This window comes from Pinus tabuliformis, chromosome 6, assembly GCF_031772625.1.
Source record: "Pinus tabuliformis cultivar Carrire ecotype Pingquan chromosome 6, CPIR1, whole genome shotgun sequence".
NCBI classification, from domain to species: domain Eukaryota; kingdom Viridiplantae; phylum Streptophyta; class Pinopsida; order Pinales; family Pinaceae; genus Pinus; species Pinus tabuliformis.
Genome location: NC_142292.1, coordinates 934,733,818 through 934,758,392, shown reverse-complemented (window position 1 = coordinate 934,758,392; position 24,575 = coordinate 934,733,818). Strand labels below are relative to the sequence as shown.

The window sequence follows — 24,575 nt, the reverse complement described above, 5'->3', positions numbered from 1 at the left end:
ATGTACCAGAGGTAGGTGCTGTGAGTCAGTCTACGGCCATCTTCCATTGATACTCTGTGCTGGTTTCTCCGTCCTGCAACAGATGTTCTTCAACTCTGATGTGATGCGCTTTGATCCGCATGACTCTGATTCATTTCTATTCTCTGCATTATAGTAGATGGTTCAAAATTTTCAATTGACCAAAGATACCAAAGATAAGTTTATAGAATTTCTAACATACTTTGCCACCACTCCGATCTTCGTAATTTGTGTCTCTGAAGCTTCCTCAAAGTTTCGTCAGTCTTTGTGTACCTGAAGAAATTAGGTGGGATGATGAACAGATGCTTCACCTCATGCTCAATGTAGAACAAATTTTCTAGGTTGTCGTAGAGGGCTTGGCCGGATGGAAGTTCCTTCTCTCCTGAAGTACTTGATGATGTATTAACTTGATCAACAACATATGTATTCAATTTAAGTACATAGTCTTTTTGTTTCATCAGATGATCATTACTTCCCAAAGGACTTGGAAAACCTTTTTTATGCAAGACTGTATGCTTTTCTGTGAAAGAATTAATCTCTACCTGCATGTCCTGGCACCTTCTTTCCAAATTTTGCATTAGAGTTGTCATGGTTAGAACTCTCTTGATGTCTAGAATGGTGCCTGTTCTGTCTCTGATTTCTAGAGCTTCCAGTTCTTCGCTGGTCTTGGTATTCAAAAAATGTATTAGCTAGTTAGCTTGTTCCGGAATCTGTCCCAATAAAGCTCTTGTTTTTTGAATCTCCATTTGGGCCACTCTTATTAAGTCAATATGCTCATAAATGAATTGGATAGACCTCCACACATCACTAAAGGATTGATTGATGTTGGTCCACAAAATTCCTCTGATTTTTGCAAGAGGTTTATCCAAAGAGAGATCCTTTTCTAATGCTCTCACCTTGTTCTCTAATGTTTTGACTTCCATTGTTTTCTCTACCACATTAATTTTGGATTTATCATAATTTCTTTCCACCTGTGCCAATTTCTCTTTGACTAGTTTCAATTCTGATACTTGCAGCTTTAATTCTTCCATGGCTTTTATCAGTTGTTCTATACTCATAGTAGTACTGTTGCCTGGTGCTGTTGCTGTTGCTGTTGGTGAGGTACCTGTGATGATCTCTGCTGTTGATGTTGGGACAGTGGGAGGCAATGCTGTTATAAGTGTGGAGGGGGCAGTAGTAACTGTTGGGGCTACTTCAGGTGGCTAGGAGATCGAATCTCCCTACTTTTCTTGTAGAGCTTTCTCCAATGCCTACTCTGTTTCACTCAATCTTTCATTTAGTTTCATGAGCAGGTCCATCATGTCCTCTTCAGATTTTTGTTGTACAAATTATGCAGTCCGTGGATGCATAGAAGAAGGCAGTTTCAGCTGTTTTCTGAGGGCATCAATGTCCTCTTCTTTCTTCTTCATTAGTGCCTTTATGCCTTTGGCATCTTTGGGGTCATGTCCCAGTTCAATGATAATTTCTTCCAAGGATTTGATCCTATTGTCCTTTGCTAGAGAAGAAGCTTTCTCCAAATCTAACTGAGTAGAGGTATTATTCAAGGGGTTTTGCAATTTATGAGCTAACATAGCTTTATCAGCTAGTGTGGAGTATACCATCTCTCCAGTTTGTTTATGCATCTCAATCTGGTCCATCGGATGAATATCCTTGGCCAAGACCTCCAGATTTGTCCTGATGTACTCAACTGCTGATTGTGGTTGCTGCACCTTGGGCTTGAAATAACTCATGATCATTTTGCCCTCCTTAATGTCATAGGCAGACATCAACCTTTGCTGGTTTGTGGGGGGCATCTTAAGATACTGGTTATAAATCTGAAGCCTTAGTGGATCGTTTCTAGCCTTTATCTCTGTGAACGTCCTTTTGATGTCAGAGGCCTACTTACTTGGTGGCCTAGTGGATGAAACTTCCACACTATGCTGCCTTTCTAGCTCCTGCCTATGTGAGCTAGTTGATGTGTCTATCACTAGGGAAGTCTGCTCGCTGGTTACCCTCTCACCTCTTAGAATTTCCGTTGTTTCTTCAAAGATTTCCTCTTTTGACAAAGGACTAAGTCTTTGCCTCTTTTCCCCTAGTTGTTCTGCAGGCCCACTGATAGGTGTGGCTTCTTTCCTATCTCTTTTCTTGCCTCTTTCCTCATTTAGAGGAGTCTGTAATGCAGGAATCTCTGCTGCTTTGGTTTGGACTGGAGGAATTTTCCCCTGCTGATCAGTCATTGCATGCTGCTCTGTGTATGCCACTTCCTTGCCCTTAGAAGTCCCTGTAACTGGTGTGCTGGTTTCTTGTACAAGCTACTGTGAAGTTCCAGCAGAGGATTTTCCCACTATGGTTTGCTGAGGCAGTTTGAAAGATACCTGTCCAAAAGTGTCTAGGTCAAGGGTCTTTTCAAGATCTATCATGGCTTTTTCCATCTTTTCTTGTTCAGTAATTTCTTCTATTAATGTACCCTCTACCCACTCATCTTGATTAGAAAACTGTTCAATTTCAGGGATCCTATGATGTATATAAGCCGATAGCCCGTTTCTTTCTTTTATGTCACTTATAAAGCTATTTGGGTCATATGGCACCCACCAGAAACTTTTCTTCAATTTAAGGTCTTCCCCTAATATCTTATCAGCATCTTCCCATGCCTCCCTCCTATGGATGATAAAAGGGCCTAACTGGTTTTTTATTCTCAGCTGAGCCTTTTTCTTTACATTGCAAAAGTGGGTTAAATCTGCATTGATAAGCTGCCTGAAATACTCCAGTGCAAATAGTCTCATGGGCACATATTTGGGCAGCTTGAAAGGGCACAATTCACAGCCATATATTCTGATTTCAGTGTGATTTTGGTAGAGGTACCAGTCACCTATCATGTATTGTTTGGACAGCTGTAAAATTTTCGTCATATCACCAGAAATTCTAGGAGGAGGAGCTTCTATCAATAGGGTGGAGGTTGGATGTACGAACAAGTCAATGAATTCACAGTAGGTATAAGGGGATTCACAAACATTGTGGAAGACCGAGGTCCAAAAGATCACAGACCTCCTCTCTCCTTTGGAATCCAATTTCCTGATGGGAAATGAAAAGTTGTCTGGCTGATAATATAGCAGAAGGTGGTATATGAATGAGGTGTACTTGAAGACTCCTTCTTTATCCAGATTTATGAATTGCTCATTGATTTTATTGGCAATGAAAGAGGCATAATCATATTTGACAGCAGGGGGCTGTCCTGGAGTAAACATTGACAACATAACTAAGATGGTCTCATCAAAAAATTCACTGGTTTTGAATCCCAAGATAAAGGATATCATGTCAAGAATAAGCTTGCCTGTTTTAGTGAACCAGGAATGCACATAGGGAGGTGGGCCTTGGGGCTGGCAATCTGGTTTCATGAATAATTGAGCAATCTGGGTTATTTCTGAATTGGGCAATTGAGAGCCTTGCTCAAGCAAAAATCCCATGGAAAGAGGAGCAAGGGGCTGAGTGGGATGGAAGTGTAACATCTCATTGATAGATTCAACAGTTATGTAAAAGAGAATAGTTTGGGATGGGGTCATAACTGCTTTACTGACAGGGTCATAGTTGGCACAGCATTGGTGAATAATATCTGGGAACACATTGACTGAGGGAAGGTAATACCTGGGAAGATTAGATTCCCATATTCCATAGATATCAGAGTTGCTCAGATGACTATTCCTAATTCGGAAAAATGCCTGGAGATGGTTCATATCACCAGATAACTCTTTTATTTGAAAATCTCTGTCAGCCAAGGGTAACCAATCCAGGTCTTTATGAGGCGCATTGAGGGGCGCCACGTTCAGGGCTACGAGAGCTTCCATGCTTGGTTCTTGTGTTTTCAAACTGGAGGTCGGGCTTCTGTAGGAAAATGGGCAAAACAACAGTTTTGGGTGTCTTTGTATGGCAACTGTGGACTGTTTTCAGCTTGAATTTGGCTCTTTTAGGTAGAATTCCCAGAGGAAAATTGAAATTACAGGGTAACTAGTCGAATGGATAAATACCTGGCTTAAGGAGACGAATTGTGCAATTGCAAGTTGAAATGACTGATGGCAGAGCGCGTCGCTGTGGTTTCTCTGGCAGGGTGGCAGACTGTACGCTCACGCAATCAACCGGATGTAATTTGCATGGAAGACTGCTCACAGAGAAAAATGACGAAAATGACCATTTCTTGTGTTTTTAGTGAAATTTTGGTTTGGTGGGGTTTTTTTCATTTATCGCCTAGCTGACATAAGCATGACGGGACATTTTGTCGCGTAGCGGAGGGTACAGGATGGTGACGTGGAGAGATGACGTGGTCGTGACGTCAACTGAGGGCTAGCGAGAGGGTGGTAAGCAGTTTTGGCCCGCACCGCTTATGGGCCAGAGTGGTTTGGGGCAGAGAGGCAGCAAGCATGGCAGGAATGTGCCATGCACCCAAGGTACGGGCGCACTACCGCCACTCCCCCGGGCGTTAAAGGTCGGATGGAAGGGGGGGCGTGATATAAGCGTGGACCATTGTATGAGCAGGCTTGGATCTGACAGTTGACGGTCATCGGAGATGGCGGCGGATTACGAAGCGGGGCCCGATATATAATAAACATTAATTAAACATATGAGGGATGTGTTTATTGGTTCGGGGGTGATGGTTCGCTAATTAACATGGGGTTACTTAATCCCATGGTTTGTGTGCGGTGGGCTAAGGTTCTTAACAAGTTCCGAATAAACCTGCTAATCCATATTTGAACAATGATTTCAACAGTTTTATGGTTATAATAAATCGGGTCGGTGATATTAAAATATAAGGGTCTTTGTTATATACACATACTTACGGGGAAGGCTATTAAGGATAGGGATTTATATAATAAAATTAATAGTCAATATGAGAAATGATATGAACACAAGCGCTAAGTTAATAAAGTTTAATAACTTAGGCTTAGGAAAGAAAGAGTTTATATGTGATTTTGTACAATGTCCTAAGCAAAATGGTTTTAATTAGGGTTTTATGAAATGAGATGGAGTGATTTGGGGATATTGAGCAGATCTCAACACCCTAGGGGAGATTAGTGAGTGATTTAGGGAAAGGATGGAGGGGAGTTAGCCATGCTTTGTTAGAACTACATCAAAACTATCTGCCTTGTACTTGTGATAGGAGTGAGAATTGACATATTCACACAATACATCATAAGTCACGTCCAGGAACATCAAAACTGCCTACCCAGCCTACTGTACCTAACATTTTTTCTTCTTTTTCTTTGGGTGCACTTGGACTAGCAAACCCTTTTTCAATTTTTCTTTTCTTTACATGATAAACCTATCTAAATCTGCACTTATTTCTTCCAAGGGCTCAGATTTAGCAGTTGAGCTCCTTTGCTTCTCTACCTATCTACTTATCTGCCAAGTTTAAACAGTTTGGACAGATTTCTATTCTCTATTTCTAAAACAGGAAATTCAAACATGAACTGGCCAAGATTAAGCTATTTGGCCATTCATCAATTGCAGCATAAAGTTCAACAAACTGCACATGATACTTTATTTACAAAAAGTGAAGTAGTAGTGGCATTTGGACTTGCACACTTTCTTGGTCCTTTTATTTGGGGTTCATTTCTTTCATTTTTTCTTTTTGACCACTTATCTTTTCACCCTTTGATTTTTCTTTTAGGGTATACCCTCTTTTCATTTTTTAATTTTTTGAGTTTTTCAAAATATGGAAACCTTTATATATAAAAAAAAAGGTATGAACATATTGCAGAGCTAATCAAGTCAATCATGAAATCTGACACCTATTGATATAGGAGCATAACACTGGCTCCACTTGGGGATGGCTTTTCCTGGTGAAAAGTCAAGAACAGTAGGTTAGATGGCCTTATGTACAATTCTTGCTGCACTTTGAAATCTTCCTTTGCTATAAGTAGAAAAACTGTTCAAAAGGATTATGTAAAATATATACATTTCTCTTGAGCTGAAAACAAAAATAGTGAAATTCCTTCACTATTTCTCAAAACTTTCTGCCCATTCCTTCCTATTCTTATTGCTGTAAAAAGCTACAGAAACTGAACTTTGCTATGTACAAGTTAGAGTCAGGATATATCGACAAACTGGATCAAAATAGTGTTTCAGCATTCGGCCATTCACTGGTCCATCTTCTATTTCTGTATCATCCAGGCTTTTCAGAAAGTAAGTATTATTGCCTTGTGAAGCCTGGATAATAAAAGATCCCATCCACAGGAAGTCAAAATTCCCATGTTTTCCTTTATCTTCTCTTCTGGAATCCCATTTTAGAACTTTGTCTCCTATGTAAAAATCTTCTACCTTAGTCCTCTTATCAAATATCTTCTTGAGTTTTTCTTGTAACACTTGGGATCTTTGGTACACCTCTTCCCTAGTTTGCTGCAAATGTATAGTCTGATTTATTCTTCTTTGAATGTCATTGGTCTGTACCTGAGCTTCGTGCAGTAATTTTATTACAGGAATTCCTAAAGATGAAGGAAATATAGCCTCCATACCATTTACTAACTCATAGGGACTAGTTCCAATGAATCTCCTGGTAGTTAATCTGTCTGCCCATAGTGCATTGATAAGCTTCTTATGCCAGTTTTTCTTGTTTTCTTCCAATACTTTCTTAATAATATTGATCAGGATTTTATTCGAGGACCCAGCTAGACCATTACCTTGCAGGTAATAAGCTTTGGAGTGGCCTAAGGTGATGTGGTAATTATGATAGAAATTGATCATTCTCTTGGATTTGAAAGCAACGTCATTGTCAGTTATGATTTTTTCAGGATAGCCAAATCTAGACAAGATGGTTTCTAAGAATTGAATGATCACTGAATCATTGGCCTGTCTACAAGGGATGGCTTCTATCCATTTAGTGAGGTAATTTGTGGCAGTGAGGATCCATTTATGTTGGCCGAAAGAGGGAGGGTGGATTTCCCCACTAAAATCTAAACCCTATTGTTGGAATGGTCTTTCAGTGGAAATTGGTCTAAGGGGCAGAGGCAAAAGTTTCCTCTTGCCTTTGAAAATTTGACATTTGTAGCAAGCAGTGACAAACTTTTTGACATCAGCAAACAAGGTGGGCCAATAAAATCTAGCCCTTAGAATTTTGTCAGCAGTGGATTTCCAGTACAAATGTCCACCACAGTCCCCTGCATGAAATTCTTTGAGTACCTTGTCAGCTTCATCTTTTATTAGACAATTTAATAGAACACCTTCATGATTTTTCCAAAAAAGAACACCATCTAAAATACAAAACTTAGAAGCTTCATTTTCAAAAACCTTTTCTTTGTTCTGGATAACCCTGGAGGAGTTTGCAAGTTTAATAACACATAAGATATATCAGTGTACCAAGGTGATTCTGAGAAGGCCTGGCCGAGTTGTGGAGTCGCCATCTCCTGTTCATTATCCAGTTCATTGATTTCCAGGGCTTGGCAATTAGTTTCAGTCATGAGTTTAGCCAATCCCTGTCCTTTTGTAAGCTTTGTAGGTTTTATTTCAATATCATACTCTAATATAGTAGCAATCCATTTACCTCTCTTGCCTTCAATCCCCTCTTGGGTTAGGATATATTTGACAATAGTGCTTGGCACATAAGCTATTATATGAGAGTATAGTATGTGGACTCTGAAATCTTTGATGGCTTTCACAAGTGCATAAGCCTGCTTTTCCATGATTGGATATTTTAGAGGTGCATCCCTGAGCAATTTACTAAAAAAGGCTATGGGTTTTTCACATCCTTGATCATTTTTCTGTAGTAAAACCATAGCAATAGTGTGTTCTGATGCAAACGAGAAGATTATGAAGTCTCTGTCAAATTTTGCGCTTGTAAGGACTGGTGTTTTGGTCAAGGCTATTTTAACTTCTTCAAAGGCTTGTTTAGCTTCTAATGTCCATTTAACCTTGGAATCTTTTTTTAGCATATTATTCAACAATCCAATTATCTCAGCTAGATTGGGTATGAATCTTCTTAAAAAGTTAATTTTCTCTAGGAAAGCTTGAAATTTTTTGACATTTCTAGGGTGGGGTATTTGCAAAATGGCTTCTATTTTGTCAGGATCAATTTTGATGCCATCTTTAGAGATTATGTGACCTAACAGTTTGCCCTCCTCTAGATCAAACAAGGATTTCTTAGGATTTGGCAATATACCATACTTTCTGCATGTTAAAAACACTTGTCTCAGATGATCTAGATGTTGCTGATCTGTTTGGAAAACACAGTGAGATCATCTAAGTATATGACTAGAAAATCATGAATTTCTTTAGCAAAAGCTATGTCCATTGCATGTTGGAAGGTTGCCCCCGCATTCTTGAGTCCAAATGGCATTTTCACATATTTGAAAGTTCCCCATGGGGTTGTAAAAGCAGTCTTTTCCTGATCATCAGCATGAACTAGAATCTGGTTGAAGCCTAAAAACCTATCCAGCAGTGAATTTCTAGAGGCACCTACTACCCTTTGTAAAATGTGGTCCATCTTAGGTAAGGGGTAGTGGTCTTTCAAGGAAACATTATTTACATTCCTTAAATCTACACACACTTTGATTTCTCCTGTTTTCTTCGTAGTGGGCACTAAATTGGACACTCACTCTAAAAATCTGATAGGGGCAATTATCCCAGCTTCATACATTCTTTTGACTTCTTTTTCAATTAAACGGAGTAGTACAGGGTTGACCCTTCTGAGTTTTTGCTTGAAAGGTTTCTGATTTTCTTTGAGGGGTATTGTATGTTGAATAACAGAAGTATCGTAAGATTTGAGATCTTCATAGATCCAGGCAAAAACATCCTGGAATTCCTTGAACGGATCAACATATTTAAGGTTTTGGTCAGGAGGCAAAGTTTTGGATAATTTTATCATTTTAGCATTTTATTCAGTTCCTATGTTATTGTCTTCTGTGTCTGAGTTTAGAGGCTGCATTTTGGGTTTCTTTGGGATATCATTAGAATCAATGAAATCTTCCAAAGGAGTTAATCCTGTGGGAAAAGAGTTGTCTTTTAAATCAATAACTTCAGGTTCCCCCTCAATAGCCTCATCAATGTCTATTTCTTTAAGCTCTTGCAACTTCTCCTTGGTAAATTTCATTGGGTGAAGTATTCGTGTTGCAGTTTCTGCTGCAATGTCTGTTTCAATTTTGTTTAATTGGTCAACCTCTCCAATGGTGTCTGTGTCCATATTAGTGTTACAAAATTCTTCCTTTAGGGTCAAGAAATTGTTAATATGAGTGTCACTGTCAAACACTTGCCAGTTTTTTACATTGTCAGGTATGGTTGGCCTGTGCCTAATCTCAGCTGTAAACTAATGGTTGAGTTCAAATGCATAAGGGAATTTGATCAAGGCTTAATCTGGAGGAGGTCTGAGATTCTAAGGGATAGCATTGTATACATTATTAAATCTGGTACAGTAATCTTGAACCGTTTCTTGTGGACCTCTCTTCAAGTTTTCGTATTCTAATAAAATGTGTAGGGGATTCTTCTTCTTTTCCCATCTGTTCAAGAAGGTCTGATAAAGAGCTTCTGGGTCATTGATAGTGTTTGCAGGGAGGGCTCTAAACCATGTTCTAACATCTCCAGTTAAACTTTGAACAAAGACTTTCATTCTGACATCATCATCATCAATCTCATAGTTTTCAAAATAATCTATCATTTTCTTGGTATGTTGTTGAGCTGTGTAAGTGCCAGTACCATCAAAATAGGTGATTTTGCTTTGATAATCTTGAGGCATAGCCCCTGGATTTGCAGGTAGTTGCAGGGGAGCATAACGGTTTGCCATGTTTGCAGAGATAAGTGTAACAGCTGGAAGAGCAGGGATAACAGTGGAAATGTAAGTTGTGGATGGAGGAGTGGAAAGAAGGGTTTGAAGTACTGATGGTGAGCTTGAAGAAGCTGCAACAATGGCAGAAAGGGTTGGTGTTTTTCCAAAAGTAAGCTCAGATTGGATAGGGTTCTGCTGATGTGTGTCAAGGGGTGAATTAGCAGAATGTTCTTTGCTCTCTTGGCTTCTAAGGATTTTAGGAATGAGATTAGGATTTTCAAAGATAGGTGGGGGGTTTGGATCAAGATTTGATCTAGTGTAACGGATCTTCTTCTTTGGAGCCAATTTCTGAGTATGTTTTTGGTTTTTCTTGAAATAGTTTAGGAATTTTTTAGATGAGGAAATTATGAATTTTCCTAAAGATATGCTGAAACAAGGGACTGATCAAGTATTTGAGACAATTGTCCAATACATAAACTAGACTGGAGATAGACTGAAGTAGCATTCATTTATTTCTGCAATTGCATAAAAAAATCAGTTTCAAAGGCTACCTGGCCAACTTCAGGCTCTATCTGTAGCTTATGAAATAAACAACACTAACAAGCAATTATTCAGGTCCCCAATGGAGTCGCCAATGATGTTATCACTTAGGTTGTTCCCAAAAGCTGTAAGAAAGGGAATATGACCGAGGTAACCACAAACCAATCTTTTAGATACAGATTCTAGCCAATCTACATCCACAGAGGGCTTTCTCTTTATGATTTAGCTTTTTTTTAAGGTATAATAGGCTAACTATGAAGTGCAAGGGTTTTGTTTGGAGTTTGGTTGGAGGGATGGAGATTCAATAGAACAGTGAGGTAAAGCTGAAAAGTTTCACTCCATTGGGCATGATGGATTCAAAGAAGGATAGCTTCCTGGATTAGGTTCCTTATCAGAGGAGGTATCACAGAGCAAGATACTCAAATATGGAACAATTTATAGGCTGGAATCAGATGGAATGGAGTCAATTGGGTGAAGGGCAATTAAGAATCCTTCATCATATTTGACAGAGGGAAAATGGAAGATTACTTGTTAATGAGCAATTAAGAATTCCTTAGCAAATATTCAAGATGAAAGAATCAAGGGAAACAGGAGCAATTAAGAATTCACTGTTTATTCTAATTTCGAATAAAACATAGAAAATAACAAAGATTGAAGACAGAGTGCAGTCAAGCAAATTATGAGTTATTCCTTTTCTTCATTATTGAGATCATGAAACATAGATGAAATAATAAACATAGAAACTGTAAAACACAAGTTAGAAGGGACTTATTGATCCATAAGATGATTCAAGAATTTTGTAACATGGTCCTTAGTGTCAATTCCTCATTCAGTAAGCCAGACAAAACTGGTTCCAACAACCCTTTATTCCAGAATTTAAGTATTACAGTCAAAACTATGAACATCCACCAACCAACCCCAAATACTTCGTCTGGGGGGGTATTTATACAAAAATGTAAAAATATCTTACAAAATATCTGATAGAAATAATATCTGGTGATGATTAATGCGTTTTTACAAAGATAGAGACAGACAGTCTCGAAAACAGGGGAACAATAAATTGATGCTGTGCTGGGTGTTCCATCTTTATGAGATGTATCAGAGGTAGGTGCTGCGAGTTGGTCTACGACCGTCTTCCATTGATACTCTGTGCTGGTTGCTCCGTCCTGCGTTAGATGTTCTTCAACTCTGATGTGATGCGCTTTGACCCGCATGACTCTAATTCATTTCTGTTCTCCGCATTATAGTAGATGGTTCAAAATTTTCAATTGACGAAAGATACCAAAGATAAGTTTATATAATTTCTAACTTACTTTGCCACCACTCCGGTCCTGGTAATTTATGTCTCTGAAGCTTCCTCAAAGTTTCATCAATCTTTGTGTACTTGAAGAAATTAGGTGGGATGGTGAATAGATGCTTCACCTCGTGCTCAATGTAGAACAAATTTTCCAGGCTGTCGTAGAGGGCTTGGCCAGATGGAAGTACCTTCTCTCCTAAAGTACTCGATGATGTATTAACTTGATCAACAACATATGTATTCAATTTAAGTACATAGTCTTTGTGTTTCATCAGACGATCATTACTTCCCAAAGGACTTGGAAAACCTTTTTTATGCAAGACTGTAAACTTTTTTGTGAAAGAATTAATCTCTACCTGCATGTCCTGGCAGTTCTTATGGTTAGAACTCTCTTGATTTCTAGAATGGTGCCTATTCTATTTCTGATTTCTAGTGCTTCCAGTTCTTTGCTGGTCTTGGTGTTCAAAAAATGTATCAGCCGGTTAGCTTGTTTAGGCATCTATCCCAATAAAGCTCTTGTTTTTTGAATCTCCATTTGGGCCACTCTTATTAAGTCAATCTACTCATAAATGATTTGGATAGACCTCCACACATCACTAAGGGATTGATTGATGTTGGTCCACAAAATTCCTCTGATTTCTGCTAGAGGTTTATCCAGAGAGAGATCCTTTTCTAATGCTCTCACCTTGTTCTCCAATGTTTTGACCTCCCTTGTTTTCTCTGCCACATTCATTTTGGATTTATCATAATTTCTTTCCACCTTTGCCAATTGCTCTTTGACTAGTTTCAATTCTGATACTTGCAGCTTTAATTCTTCCATGGCTTTTATCAGCTATTCTGTACTCATAGTAGTACTGCTGCCTGGTGCTGTTGCTATTGTTGTTGCTGAGGTACCTGTGATGATCTCTGCTGTTGATGTCGGGACAGTGGGAGGCAATGCTATTATAAGTGTGGAGGGGGCAGTAGTAACTGTTGGGGCTACTTCAGGTGGTTGGGAGGTCGACTCTCCCTGCTTTTCTTGTAGAGCTTTCTCCAATGCCTGCTCTGTCTCACTCAATCTTTCATTCAGTTTCATGAGTAGGTCCATCATGTCCTCTTCAGATTTCTGTTGTACAACTTCTGTAGTCTGTGGATGCATAGGAGGAGGCAGTTTTAGTTGTTTTCTGAGGGCAACAATGTCCTCTTCTTTTTTCTTCATTAGTTCCTTTATGCCTTTGGCATATTTGGGATCATGTCCCAGTTCAATGATAATTTCTTCCAAGGATTTGATCCTATTGTCCTTTGCTAGAGAAGAAGCTTTCTCCAAATCTAACTGAGCAGAGGTATTATTCAAGGAGTTTTGCAATTTATGAGCTAACATAGCTTTATCAGCTAGTGTGTAGTATACCATCTCTCCAGTCTATTTTTGCAGCTCAATCTGGTCCATTGGATGAATATCCTTGGCCAAGACCTCCAGATTTGTCTTGATGTACTTAGCTGCTGATTGTGGTTGCTGGACCTTAGGCTTGAAATAACTCATGATCATTTTTCCCTCCTTCATGTCATAGGCAGACATCAACCTTTGCTTGTTTGTGGGGGCCATCTTAAGATACTGGTTATAAATCTGAAGCCTTAGTGGATCGTTTCTATCCTTTATCTATGTGAACGTCCTTTTGATGTCAGAGGCTTGCTTACTTGGTGGCCTAGTGGATGAAACTTCCACACTATGTTGCCTTTCTAGTTCCTGCCTATGTGATCTAGTTGATGTCTCTATCAATGGGGAAGTTTGCTGGCTGGTTACCCTCTCACCTCTTAGACTTTCTGTTGTTTCTTTAAAGACTTCCTCTTCTGACAGAGGACTGAGTCTTTGCCTCTTTTCCCCTGGTTGTTCTGCAGGCCCACTGATAGGTGTGGCTTCTTCCCTGTCTCTTTTCTTGCCTCTTTCCTCATTTAGAGGAGTCTGTAATGCAGGGATCTCTGCTGCTTTGGTTTGGACTAGAGGAATTTGCCCCTGCTGATCAGTCATTACTTGCTGCTCCATGTCTGCCAATTCCTTGCCCTTAGAAGACCCTATAACTGGTGTGCTGGTTTCTTGTACAGGCTGCTATGAAGTTCCAGCAGAGGATGTACCCACTCCAGTTTGCTGAGGCAGTTTGAAAGATACCTGTCCAAAAGAGTCTAGGTCAAGGGTCTTTTCAAGATGTTTCATATCTTTTTCCATCTTTTCTTGTTCAATAATTTCTTCTATTAATGTACCCTCTACCCACTCATCCTGTTTAGAAAACTGTTCAATTTCAGGGATCCTATGATGTATATAAGCCGATAGCCTGTTCCTTACTTTTTTGTCACTTATAAAGCTATTTGGGTCATATGGCACCCACCAGAAACTTTTCTTCAATTTAAGGTCTTCCCCTAATATCTTATCAGCATATTCCCATGCCTCCCTCTTATGGATGATAAAAGAGCCTAACTAGTTTTTTATTCTCAGCTGAGCCTTTTTCTTTACATTGCAAAAGTGGGTTAAATCTGCATTGATAAGCTGCATGAAATACTCCAGTGCAAATAGTCTCATGGGCACATATTTGGGCAACTTGAAAGGGCACAGTTCATAGCCATATATTCTGATTTTAGTGTGATTCTGGTAGAGGTACCAGTCACCTATCCTGTACTGTTTGGACAACTGTAAAATTTTCCTCATATCACCAGAAATTCTAGGAGGAGGAGCTCCTATCAACAGGGTGGAGGTTGGATGTACAAACAAGTCAATGAATTCACAGTAGGTATAAGGGGATTCACAAACATTGTGGAAGACCGAGGTCCAAAAGATCACAGACCTCCTCTCTCCTTTGGAATCCAATTTCCTGATGGGAAATGAAAAGTTGTCTGGCTGATAATATAGCAGAAGGTGGTATATGAATGAGGTGTACTTGAAGACTCCTTCTCTGTCCAGCGTTATGAATTTCTCATTGATTTTATTGGCAATGAAAGAGGCATAATCATATTTGACAGCAGGGGGTTGTCCTGGAGTAAACATTGACAACATAACTAAGATTGTCTCATCAACAAATTCACTGGTTTTGAATCCCAAGATAAAGGATATCATGTCAAGAATAAGCTTGCCTATTTTAGTGAACCAGGAATGCACATAGGGAGGTGGGCCTTGGGGCTGGCAATCTGGTTTCATGAATAGTTGAGCAATTTGGGTTATTTCTGAATTGGGCAATTGAGAGCCTTGCTCAAGAAAAAATCCCATGGAAAGAGGAGCAAGGGGCTGAGTGGGATGGAAGTGTAACATCTCATTGATAGATTCAATAGTTATGTAAAAGAGAACAGTTTGGGATGGAGTCATAACTGCTTTACTGACAGGGTCATAGTTGGCACAGCATCGGTGAATAATATCTGGGAGCACATTGACTGAGGGAAGGTAATACCTGGGAAGATTAAATTCCCATATTCCATAGATATTAGAGTTGCTCAGATGACTATTCCTAATTCGGAAAAATGCTTGGATATGGTTCATATCACCAGATAACTCTTTAATTTGAAAATCTCTGTTAGCCAAGGGTAAGCAATCCAAGTCTTTATGAGGTGCATTGAGAGCCACCACGTTTAGGGCTATGAGAGCTTCCATGCTTGGTTCTTGTGTTTTCAAACTGGAGGTCGTGTTTCTGTAGGAAAATGGGCAAAACAGCAGTTTTGGGTGTCTTTGTATGGCAACTGTGGACTATTTTCAACTTGAATTTGTCTCTTTTAGGTATAATTCCCAGAGGAAAATCGAAATTACAGGGTAACTGATCGAATGGATAAATACCTCGCTTAAGGAGATGAATTGTGCAATTGCAGGTTGAAATGATTGATGGCAGAGCGCATCGCTGTGGTTTCTCTGGCAGGGTGGTGGACTGTACGCTCACACAATCAACCAAACATAATTTGCATGGAAGACTTCTCACAGAGAAAAATGACGAAAATGACCTTTTCATGTGTTTTTAGTGAAATTTTGGTTTGGTGGGGTTTTTTTGGCATTTATTGCCTGGCTGACGTCAGCATGACGGGACATTTTGTCGCGTAGCAAAGGGTATGGGATGGTGACGTGGAGAGATGACATGGTTGTGACGTCAGCTGAGGGCCAGCGGGAGGGCGGTAAGCGGTTTTGGCCCGCACCACTTATGGGCCAGAGTGGTTTGGGGCGGAGAGGCAGCGAGCACGGCGGGAATGTGCCACGCGTCCACGGTACGGGCGCAATACTGCCACTCCCCCGGGCGTTAAAGGTCGGATGGAAGGGGGGGCACGATATAAGCATGGACTGTTGGATGAGCAGGCCCAGATCTGACGGTTGACGGGCATCGGAGATGGCGGCAGATTACGAAGCAGGGCCCGATATATAATAAACATTAATTAAACATATGAGGGATGTGTTTATTGGTTCGGGGGCGATGGTTCGTTAATTAACGTGGGGTTAATTAATCCCATGGTTTGTGCGCGGTGGGCTAAGGTTCTTAATAGGTTCTGAATAAACCTGCTAATCCATATTTGAACAGTGATTTTAGCAGTTTTATGGTTATAACAAACCGGGGCGGGTACATTAAAATATAAGGGTCTTTGTTATATACACATACTTACGGGGAAGGGTATTAAGGATAGGGATTTATATAATAAAATTAATAGTCAATATGAGAAATGATATGAACACAAGTGCTATGTTAATAAAGTTTAATAACTTAGGCTTAGGAAAGAAAGAGTTTATATGTGATTTTGTACAATGTCCTAAGCAAAAGGGTTTTACTTAGGGTTTTATGAAATGAGATGGAGTGATTTGGGGATATTGAGCAGATCTCAACACCCTGGGGGAGATTAGTGAGTGATTTAGGGAAAGGATGGAGGGGAGTTAGCCATGCTTAGTTTGAACTGCATCAAAACTTTCTACCTTGTACTTGTGATGGGAATGAGAATTGACATATTCACATAATACATCATAAGTCACATCCAACAACATCAAAACTGCCTACCCAGCCTATTGTACCTAACATTTTTTCTTCTTTTTCTTTGGGTGCACTTGGACTAGCAAACCCTTTTTCAATTTTTCTTTTCTTTACATGATAAACCTATCTAAATTTGCACTTATTTCTTCCAAGGGCTCAGATTTAGCAGTTGAGCTCCTTTGCTTATCTACCTATCTACTTATCTGCCAAGTTTAAATAGTTTGGATAGATTTCTATTATCTATCTCTAAAACAGGAAATTCAAACATGATCTAGCCAAGATTAAGCTATTTGGCCATTCATCATTTCTTTCATTTTTTCTTTTTGACCACTTATCTTTTCACCCTTTGATTTTTCTTTTAGGGTATACCATCTTTTCATTTTTTAATTTTTTGATTTTTTCAAAATATGGAAAACTTTATATAAAAAAGAAAAAGAAAAGGTATGAACATATTGCAGAGCTAATCAAGTCAATCATGAAATATGACACCTATTGGTATAGGAGCATAACACCATGCAACCAGCTAATTCGATCATAGACCTCCGCCATTACTCTACAGATGTTGTAGACAACCCAGCTTGTTCACCAGTCCGTACCAGAACCATACAGACCTCTGCAGCCTCCATCAACCACCATTTAGAGTCAATTTCTTCCAATTCAAGGTATTTAACCGTGGAAAACCAACTCCATTGTCAAATTTCAAGTAAATTCAGCCTCGTAACACTATTAATTAAGTAAAAAACATCAAAATTACTTCCGTTTTAACACTTTGAGCAATAACCATTTTGCAAAACCTTCATTGCCCAAAAAAATCTGAATCACCTCCCACGCTCAAATCCACAAGAACTGAGTATGGATGCCCCAATTGCAATGGATGTAAGGCCCATCTCTACACCTCACTTGGACCTGGACCACCTTCCTTTAGCTGATAAGGATTTTCAGATAAAAGATACCACTACCTTAGAACTCCTACTCAAAGTACATTGCCAAAGCAGGGACAGGTATCTCAACCATGCTGATGAAATTGGCCTTTGGGAGTCAAATTTTCCCAAATACCAGTTCCCCCAAGTCCACATTTTCCTAGAGATTGTCCACTATTGTCATGCCAATTACATCCCCAGTTAGAGAGCAGTCATGTCCCCAAACCAAACCATACTTTTCACCATCACTGCTGAGTCTATTAATGAAATGTTGCAGCTCCAACCAAGGCCTAACCTAACTCCCCTCTCAATTGGAGACCTGTTGGACCAGTACCCCAAGCTCAATACTACAAAATTGGCCCAACTGTTCCAAACCTTCAGCAGAGAAGATAAACACATCCCTAAGGACTCCCCTGCATATGTATCAGTCATTTTCTCTCCATGGCGCCAGAATTTTGTGGCCATGATATCTTGTGTTTTGGGTTACTCCACCAGTGAGTACATTCATGAAATAATCCTTGCCTTCATATCCATCTACACTCCAGGGCAACCTCCTGCTGTCTTTTATGACTATGCCCAATTTATAGCTGATAGGATACATGAGCAATTCCTTAGAATGAACAATGAAATAGTTTTCAAGTATTCTTCAGTTTTATACCATATGTTCTTATATTAGCAACTTTATAAGTTCCCATTCCCCCTTCAAAAGCTAGACACCAAAGGTCAGCCCAGGTCAGTCATTTTTTGAACCCTAATGATCCACCAATACCAGTCTCCTTACTCTTACTTTGATTTCAGTGATTTATTTTTACATCTAGTCATGATGATGTTGACTGGACTCTTAGAATCAGTGCAGAAATAAAGAGATTCCTTCAATTGTCTAAATAGACCAAAGTGGGTGACTGGTACCTTTACCAGAACCATACAAAAATTAGGATATATGGTTGCATGCATGCACCATATAAGTTGCCAAGATACCTCCCCATGAGGTTGTTTGCCCTAGAATATTATAAACAAATCATCCATGCAGATGAAGTCAACTTCGTCAATGCCAAGAAGAAGGTTTATTTCAAGATAAAAGACCAACTAGGCCCCTTCATATGTAACTCTAGGGAGGCTGGCAAAGACGCAGATTTGATATTACAGAATATGAAGTTCCAAAGAAGTTTTGTTTGGAGATATGATCCTTTGGAATTCATCACAAAGAAGAGACAAAAGGTCAAGCTAGGACCTTTCATTCACTATCCCATACCTAAAATAGAAGCATATGCAAATCAAACAGAATTGGTGGAAGGTACCCTAGTAGACCAAGAAAACACCAGAGTAGACATAGAGAATGCTATAATTGATTTAGAAAATCAACTTGATGAAAACTCTTTTCTGCAGGTACCAGAAGAACTAGAAAGAACCATGAGTACCCCTCTAGTCATGTAGAATCCTCAGAATGAGGAGAAGATCCCAAAAAGAAACAGATAAGGGGCTTCCACTTCAGGAATGGCCACCTCCGATTTGCAGCAGGAATCAAACAAGAGGAAAAGGCTAAATCCATCCTCTGAGCAGGAATATACTGAAGACTCAGCTAAGGTCACAAATATAGGAGCAGAAAGAAGTAGGCTTACCACTCCATCTGAAGGCATGCAAGAGCCTTCCACATCACAAACTCAGATGTTGGAAAGGCAACTTAGTGTTGAAGTGTTTTCCTTTAGAATGCATACTGGCAAAGATCAAGATATCAAGGAGAGGTACAAGGAAATCAAACCCAGAAATGAGAGGCTTAAGGCGCAATTATATGCACAATACCTAAAGCTGACTCCCACCAATCAAACAAGGCTAATGTCAGCATTTGACATTAAAGAGGGAAAGTTGCAGATGACTTTTGTTAAACCCACATCTGAGCAGCACAAGGCAGCATCAGATTTTAAGAAGATGGATTTTGAATTTTTGGCAAGGGATATTCATCCCATAGACCAGATTGAATTGCACAAACAGGCTAGAGAGATGATATACTCCACCCTGACAGGTAAAGCCATAGCTGCTCACCAGCTACAAAACTCTCTAAACAACATTTCAACACAATTTCAGTTAGAGAAGGCTGTTGGGCTGCCAAATTAACATCATTTTTCACTCCATTTTCACCTTTATCCTCATTTTGTCACCTCATTTCATCATATTATCATTACATAACCCTATATTTTCATTACCATATGAGTTTATATTTTCATTTTCCAAAGTTATTAATTTCATGTATTTAGAGTGAATTTATGATTAAAAGTTAGAGAAATAACATGTATTTGCTTATACCTAAAAGTGGCTTGAGTTTGATGACATGTGTAGATCATTTGGAAGTTTCCAAGGCACCCTTATGTGGCCTCCCAAAATCAAATTCGAATTTCAACTCAAGAGGCGGACCATATTCCAAGGAGAAAGATCATGGAGATTTTGATGTGTCATGGGATTTGTATCTAGTATTTATGGATAAGTTGAGACAAGTATGGGTCTAGTAGATATTTGAGGGATCGACATTTATTGAGTAGATATCCCTAATTCATGTATAAATAAGAAGAGCATCCTTCAAAGGAAAAGGAGGAGGGAGAGAAAACAATTATCAGTTATTCATTAGCATCAGATTTATGTTCATTCAACATGAATAATACCACTTTCTCCAAATCATGAGTTATGAGTGTTGTTTGATTCTTAAGGTGTGATAGTTGTTCATGTGTGCTCATTGAGGAATGGAAGGATCCCCATACTGAGATAAGTACACTTTGTTGTAAAGTAATGTTGTGAATATACTAATTCTAATTATGATGTTCATCTTATTTCTTTGTTGTAAATACTTGTAGATAATTTCAGTATGAATTCATGTTGTGGCCATGTTTTGTTGTGTGAAGGTTGATCTCCTTTCAGTAGCTAGTTTTGATGTGAGAAGGACAACCGAGAACTCCTAAGTTAGGAGTCTCTTCTCCATGAGCTAGATTAAATTGAAATAAGATTTACTTTCTCATATGCTTTCCTAGATTACATTTATGTGAATATTAATTCCCTTTCAGTATATAGTTTTTATGTGAGAAGGGCAATCAAGTCCTCCTATGTTAGGAGACTCTTCTCCATGAGCTAAGAATTGAACTGAAAACAATATTTACTTGCTTTCATTTATATGCTTTCTTTCTTGCTTTCTTAGGTGTTTGGTAATGTTATTATAGGAAGATTGTAGAAGGACAATCAGGACTCTTGAACAAGAGACTCTTCTCTATCTTCTAAAGTAAAATAATTCCATTGATCAAACATTTTTTATGCTTTCATAAAATAGATCTGATAGTTTAGATTTGTAATATGCATTTCCATTCTAAATAAACTTCCTACACCTGTTTCATCTGAGGTCCCATATATTTTGGCTTGCTTCTAAGTTTACGATACCCCGGATTGATAAATTAAATGACAGGGATTTAGCAAACAACTAAATCGCCCAACATTTTGGCGCCATTTCCGGGGAAGCAAACTTAAATGTAAGCTAGTTAGGAGGATTGTTTAGGAAGAATTTTTATTTAGGATCATTTTTATTTAGGGTTAATTGCATTTAGGAATTTTCATTTAAGTTTATTCTCATATAGAAAACATAGAAATAGAACACAAATAAAAAACCCCCATTCACTAAAAAAAAAAAAAAAACACAATAAAGATCCATATGTATATATGGAAAAACGATGAGTATAAGTTTAGAACAACTCGCTCAGATCCTAGCAAGTGTCAGGATCTCCTCTTCTTGCAAAGAAGAAATATTGACAGCAGCCAAAAACTTAACTACTCCTCCAGAAGAAAACAATGAATTTACATTTGAAGAATCCTGTATATCTGATGATGAATGATTGTTTGAACAGGAGACTGAGGAGGACGAAGAGAAGTTGCAGCATGATCTGAATGAGAGTGAAAATCACGCCTATGAAAGCTTTATCGAAAGGTGGTTTCGATGGTTTCAAACAAATACGAGGTTAGATCAATTTCGTTTTTATTTCCTTAAATCACACTCACAAAAACTAGATTCGATCATCCTTGTATATTTTCATTTTAAAATTGGGAAATTGAAAATGAGTATATTTTTACTACTATTGCGTGAATGGTTACAATGGAAATTTAATTACCCGTAATGGTTTGTAATTTTCAATTAGCATAGAGTAGGTAGGATGATATTTTATGTTTCGAATAAGTATGCTCTCCTCCTACATTTTCGCACGATCTCAAGGATCAGAAAGTAGAATGTTTATAAATGTTTTGAGGGTTGCAATATACTTGTCTCCATTTGCTAAAAATAAATTCATCCTAAATCAATAAAAAATCCTAGATTGTTTTAGGGTTAGAATAAAATTTTATTTTTTTTAAAGGATTTTGATTTTAAAAGAGGAGCCTTGCAACATATAAAAGATCGGTGTCACTGGTAGAGGAACTGGATTTACAAAGGTAAGATCGATATGGTTAAGAGATTGTGTTGTTGTTTCGGCAGTAAGCCAAGAGCTTCAGAAGTGTCCGCCGCGGGAAAGCGAGAAATACATAATTCAGGAGGTACTAATTGAGCTGCTGAATAAGAATGCACCGCCTGAATTGCAACCAGATATATCATAGATCCGTTCTTACATTCTGCACGCTGAACAACTACAAATAATTAGAAGTCAAATATTCAAAGAAGAAGGCAGATGAGATAAAGTGGATTCACTTGTGTCTGCTCATCTGGATAAGCTAAGACAATTGAATGCTCATTCCATGGAAGTAGTGGAAGCCAACTCCCAGGATTCGGTCGCCTTTAAGACTTTAGAAGGAAATGCTTATATTTCACAAGGTCGCCTGCATGCTAGAAACGCTGAGTTGAACAAATGGGATAATCTAGTAACATTTGTGAATAGGAGTGACAATATAACCGAACTATATAATCAATGGTCGCATGCTGCAAAAGCCCTTGGCGTGTTTAAAAACATTGGGATGGTGCTGAACCCGGAATCAAGGATATGAAGATGGATATCCTTCAAATAACTCACGGGAGGTAATTCTTGGTGTGAGGCACTCAATGCGCCATGAATCTCTTTGCGTTGATGATCTATCAACAAGTCTTATAGTCATAGTTCGTATCCAAGACGAGTTGATGATCATGGATATCAACATGCGTATCCTTCAGATAGCTGTAAAAAAAATAACAGTTGTTAACAGATTTTGTGGAGTGGTGGAATGCAAAATCCACGATCCAGATCTCATCCATCGTCCCTGGATCCACATTTATAGGCTCTAATAAGTATTTTTAATATTATTAATTCAGAGTTTATTTTGGTTGCAGGTGCGAAAATCTTGGCTAGGTGATAAAAATGAATATAATTGCGGGATCAACGTGCTGTTAGAGAGCAGAAATCAAGCGAACAGTTTAGTATCAAGATTGAGCACGCAAGTAATGGTTCTATTGCCGCAAGTAATGGTTACGTACAAACGCTAATTAAGTTCCATTGCTGTTGAATCAGGCAATGCAGCAGGCACAAGTTTTATTGTGAATATGGGTTTCAGGAGGCCTGCAAAGTATAACATCCCTATGGTTTTTGATACCTCGCAGGACGTGTCATGGATAAAGTGTGATTACAGAAATGCGTCCTCCATGTACAAGAAACTGGATTGCAGCTTGTGCTATACTAACCTGGAAGGAGACGGCGTAACTTGTAGTGGAACGGATTGCATCTTGCAAACTCGAACCAATGGTGGGAGCATTGTCACCGCGAAGGTGAGTCATGATACACTGTGGCTGGGTTCTCAATCCCTTCCAAAGTTCGCATTTGGATGCGGAATCGATTTCTCACAATACCAAGGCAATTCTTCTGTTGGACTCCTGGCTTTTGGCAGGGGCGAACTTTCGCTGCCTTTTCAGGCCAAAAGCAATAGCTTCTCCTACTGCCTACCCAGCTTCTTGGATCTCGAGGCTAAAGGGAAACTGAGCCTGGGCAAGGATGTGTCGATTCCCTCCAACTCCAAGTTCACCGCCCTGTTGTCGAGTCCTATAGTTACGGCGTGGTATTTTGTTGGAATTAAGGGTATCACCGTGGGGAACACCACCCTCGATGTGCCCCCCAGCGCTTTCCAGTTCACTTCAACTGGAGGAGGGACTATTTTGGCCACGGGAATTGTTATCAGCCAACTAGTGCAGCACGTTGTGAGTCAATTCCATGAAGCTCCTCCTATGCAGAAGCCGAACTCAGACTGAGTCATTGAAGCATGTCAAGGACCAAAAGCTTGTTCCCAAGCCAGATCACATTGTGAAGTTCAAGAAGCCGACTGCTCTTTTCTATATCAAGAGAAAGACGCTGAATTTGTCAGATCGACCAAGTCTCTTTGTTTCGAGAAGCTAAACTCTTCCCTGTAAGTTGTTGTGCATATATCCTTACCATAGATCGATTTTGACCTTGAGGAAGGCCGTGCACACTTGTTGACTGAGGTTATCTATCTTACTCTTCCTGTGCATGGGAGTTATCAAATTTTCTAAACTATTCATTGTGCCTATGGGTTTATCGTTTGTGTGCCATATATCTGAGGTTTGCATTGCTGGTTATCACCTTCTAGTGGAGACTGAAATAGTGCCTTAGCCACCAACGTGACTGCTCTCAATGTTGTCTGTGGGGATCATTTCTTAGCAGTGAGAGGACGAGTTGTTCAACTTACACAGATGAGTCTACATTCCAGGCTAAAGGTTATCATTATTCCAAGTAATGCCTAGAAACAAGCACTATTTCTGAAGAATTATGTAGGAAGACCTGAGATTCGAAAAATCGCTGCGCTAGTTTCAGTTTGTAAAACCTCTCTGTTATTTTCCGCGGGGCGTTTGATCAATATCAGAGTTTTCTGGGGTTTCTTTCATTCAGTTTGAAGTTTTCAGTGAACATTTGGAACAAGTTTCGTCCATGGCTTCCCATTTCTGGATCCAGGGTGATAGCGAATCTGAAGAGGAAGAGAATTAAAATGAAGAGGAGGAGAATGTTGGCGGAGGTGAAACTTGTGTGGTGGCTGTTGGATCAAATAAATATTTGGTATTACTCATATTTTATTTTTAATTTAGTTTAAATTTACTTTTTCTTAGATTTAGAATTTGTATTTAATGT

At 39.1% G+C, this 24,575-nt stretch overlaps 1 protein-coding gene across 1 annotated transcript; it reads left to right on the top strand.

Annotated features, from left to right (window-relative positions):
* Positions 1-1,047: 1,047 nt before the first annotated feature.
* Positions 1,048-23,683, top strand: LOC149261991 (aspartyl protease AED3-like). Its single transcript, XM_089373139.1, has 2 exons — positions 1,048-1,216; positions 22,953-23,683. Exons 1-2 carry the CDS (start codon positions 1,048-1,050, stop codon positions 23,681-23,683), a joined length of 900 nt encoding a protein of 299 aa, XP_089229265.1.
* Positions 23,684-24,575: the final 892 nt, after the last annotated feature.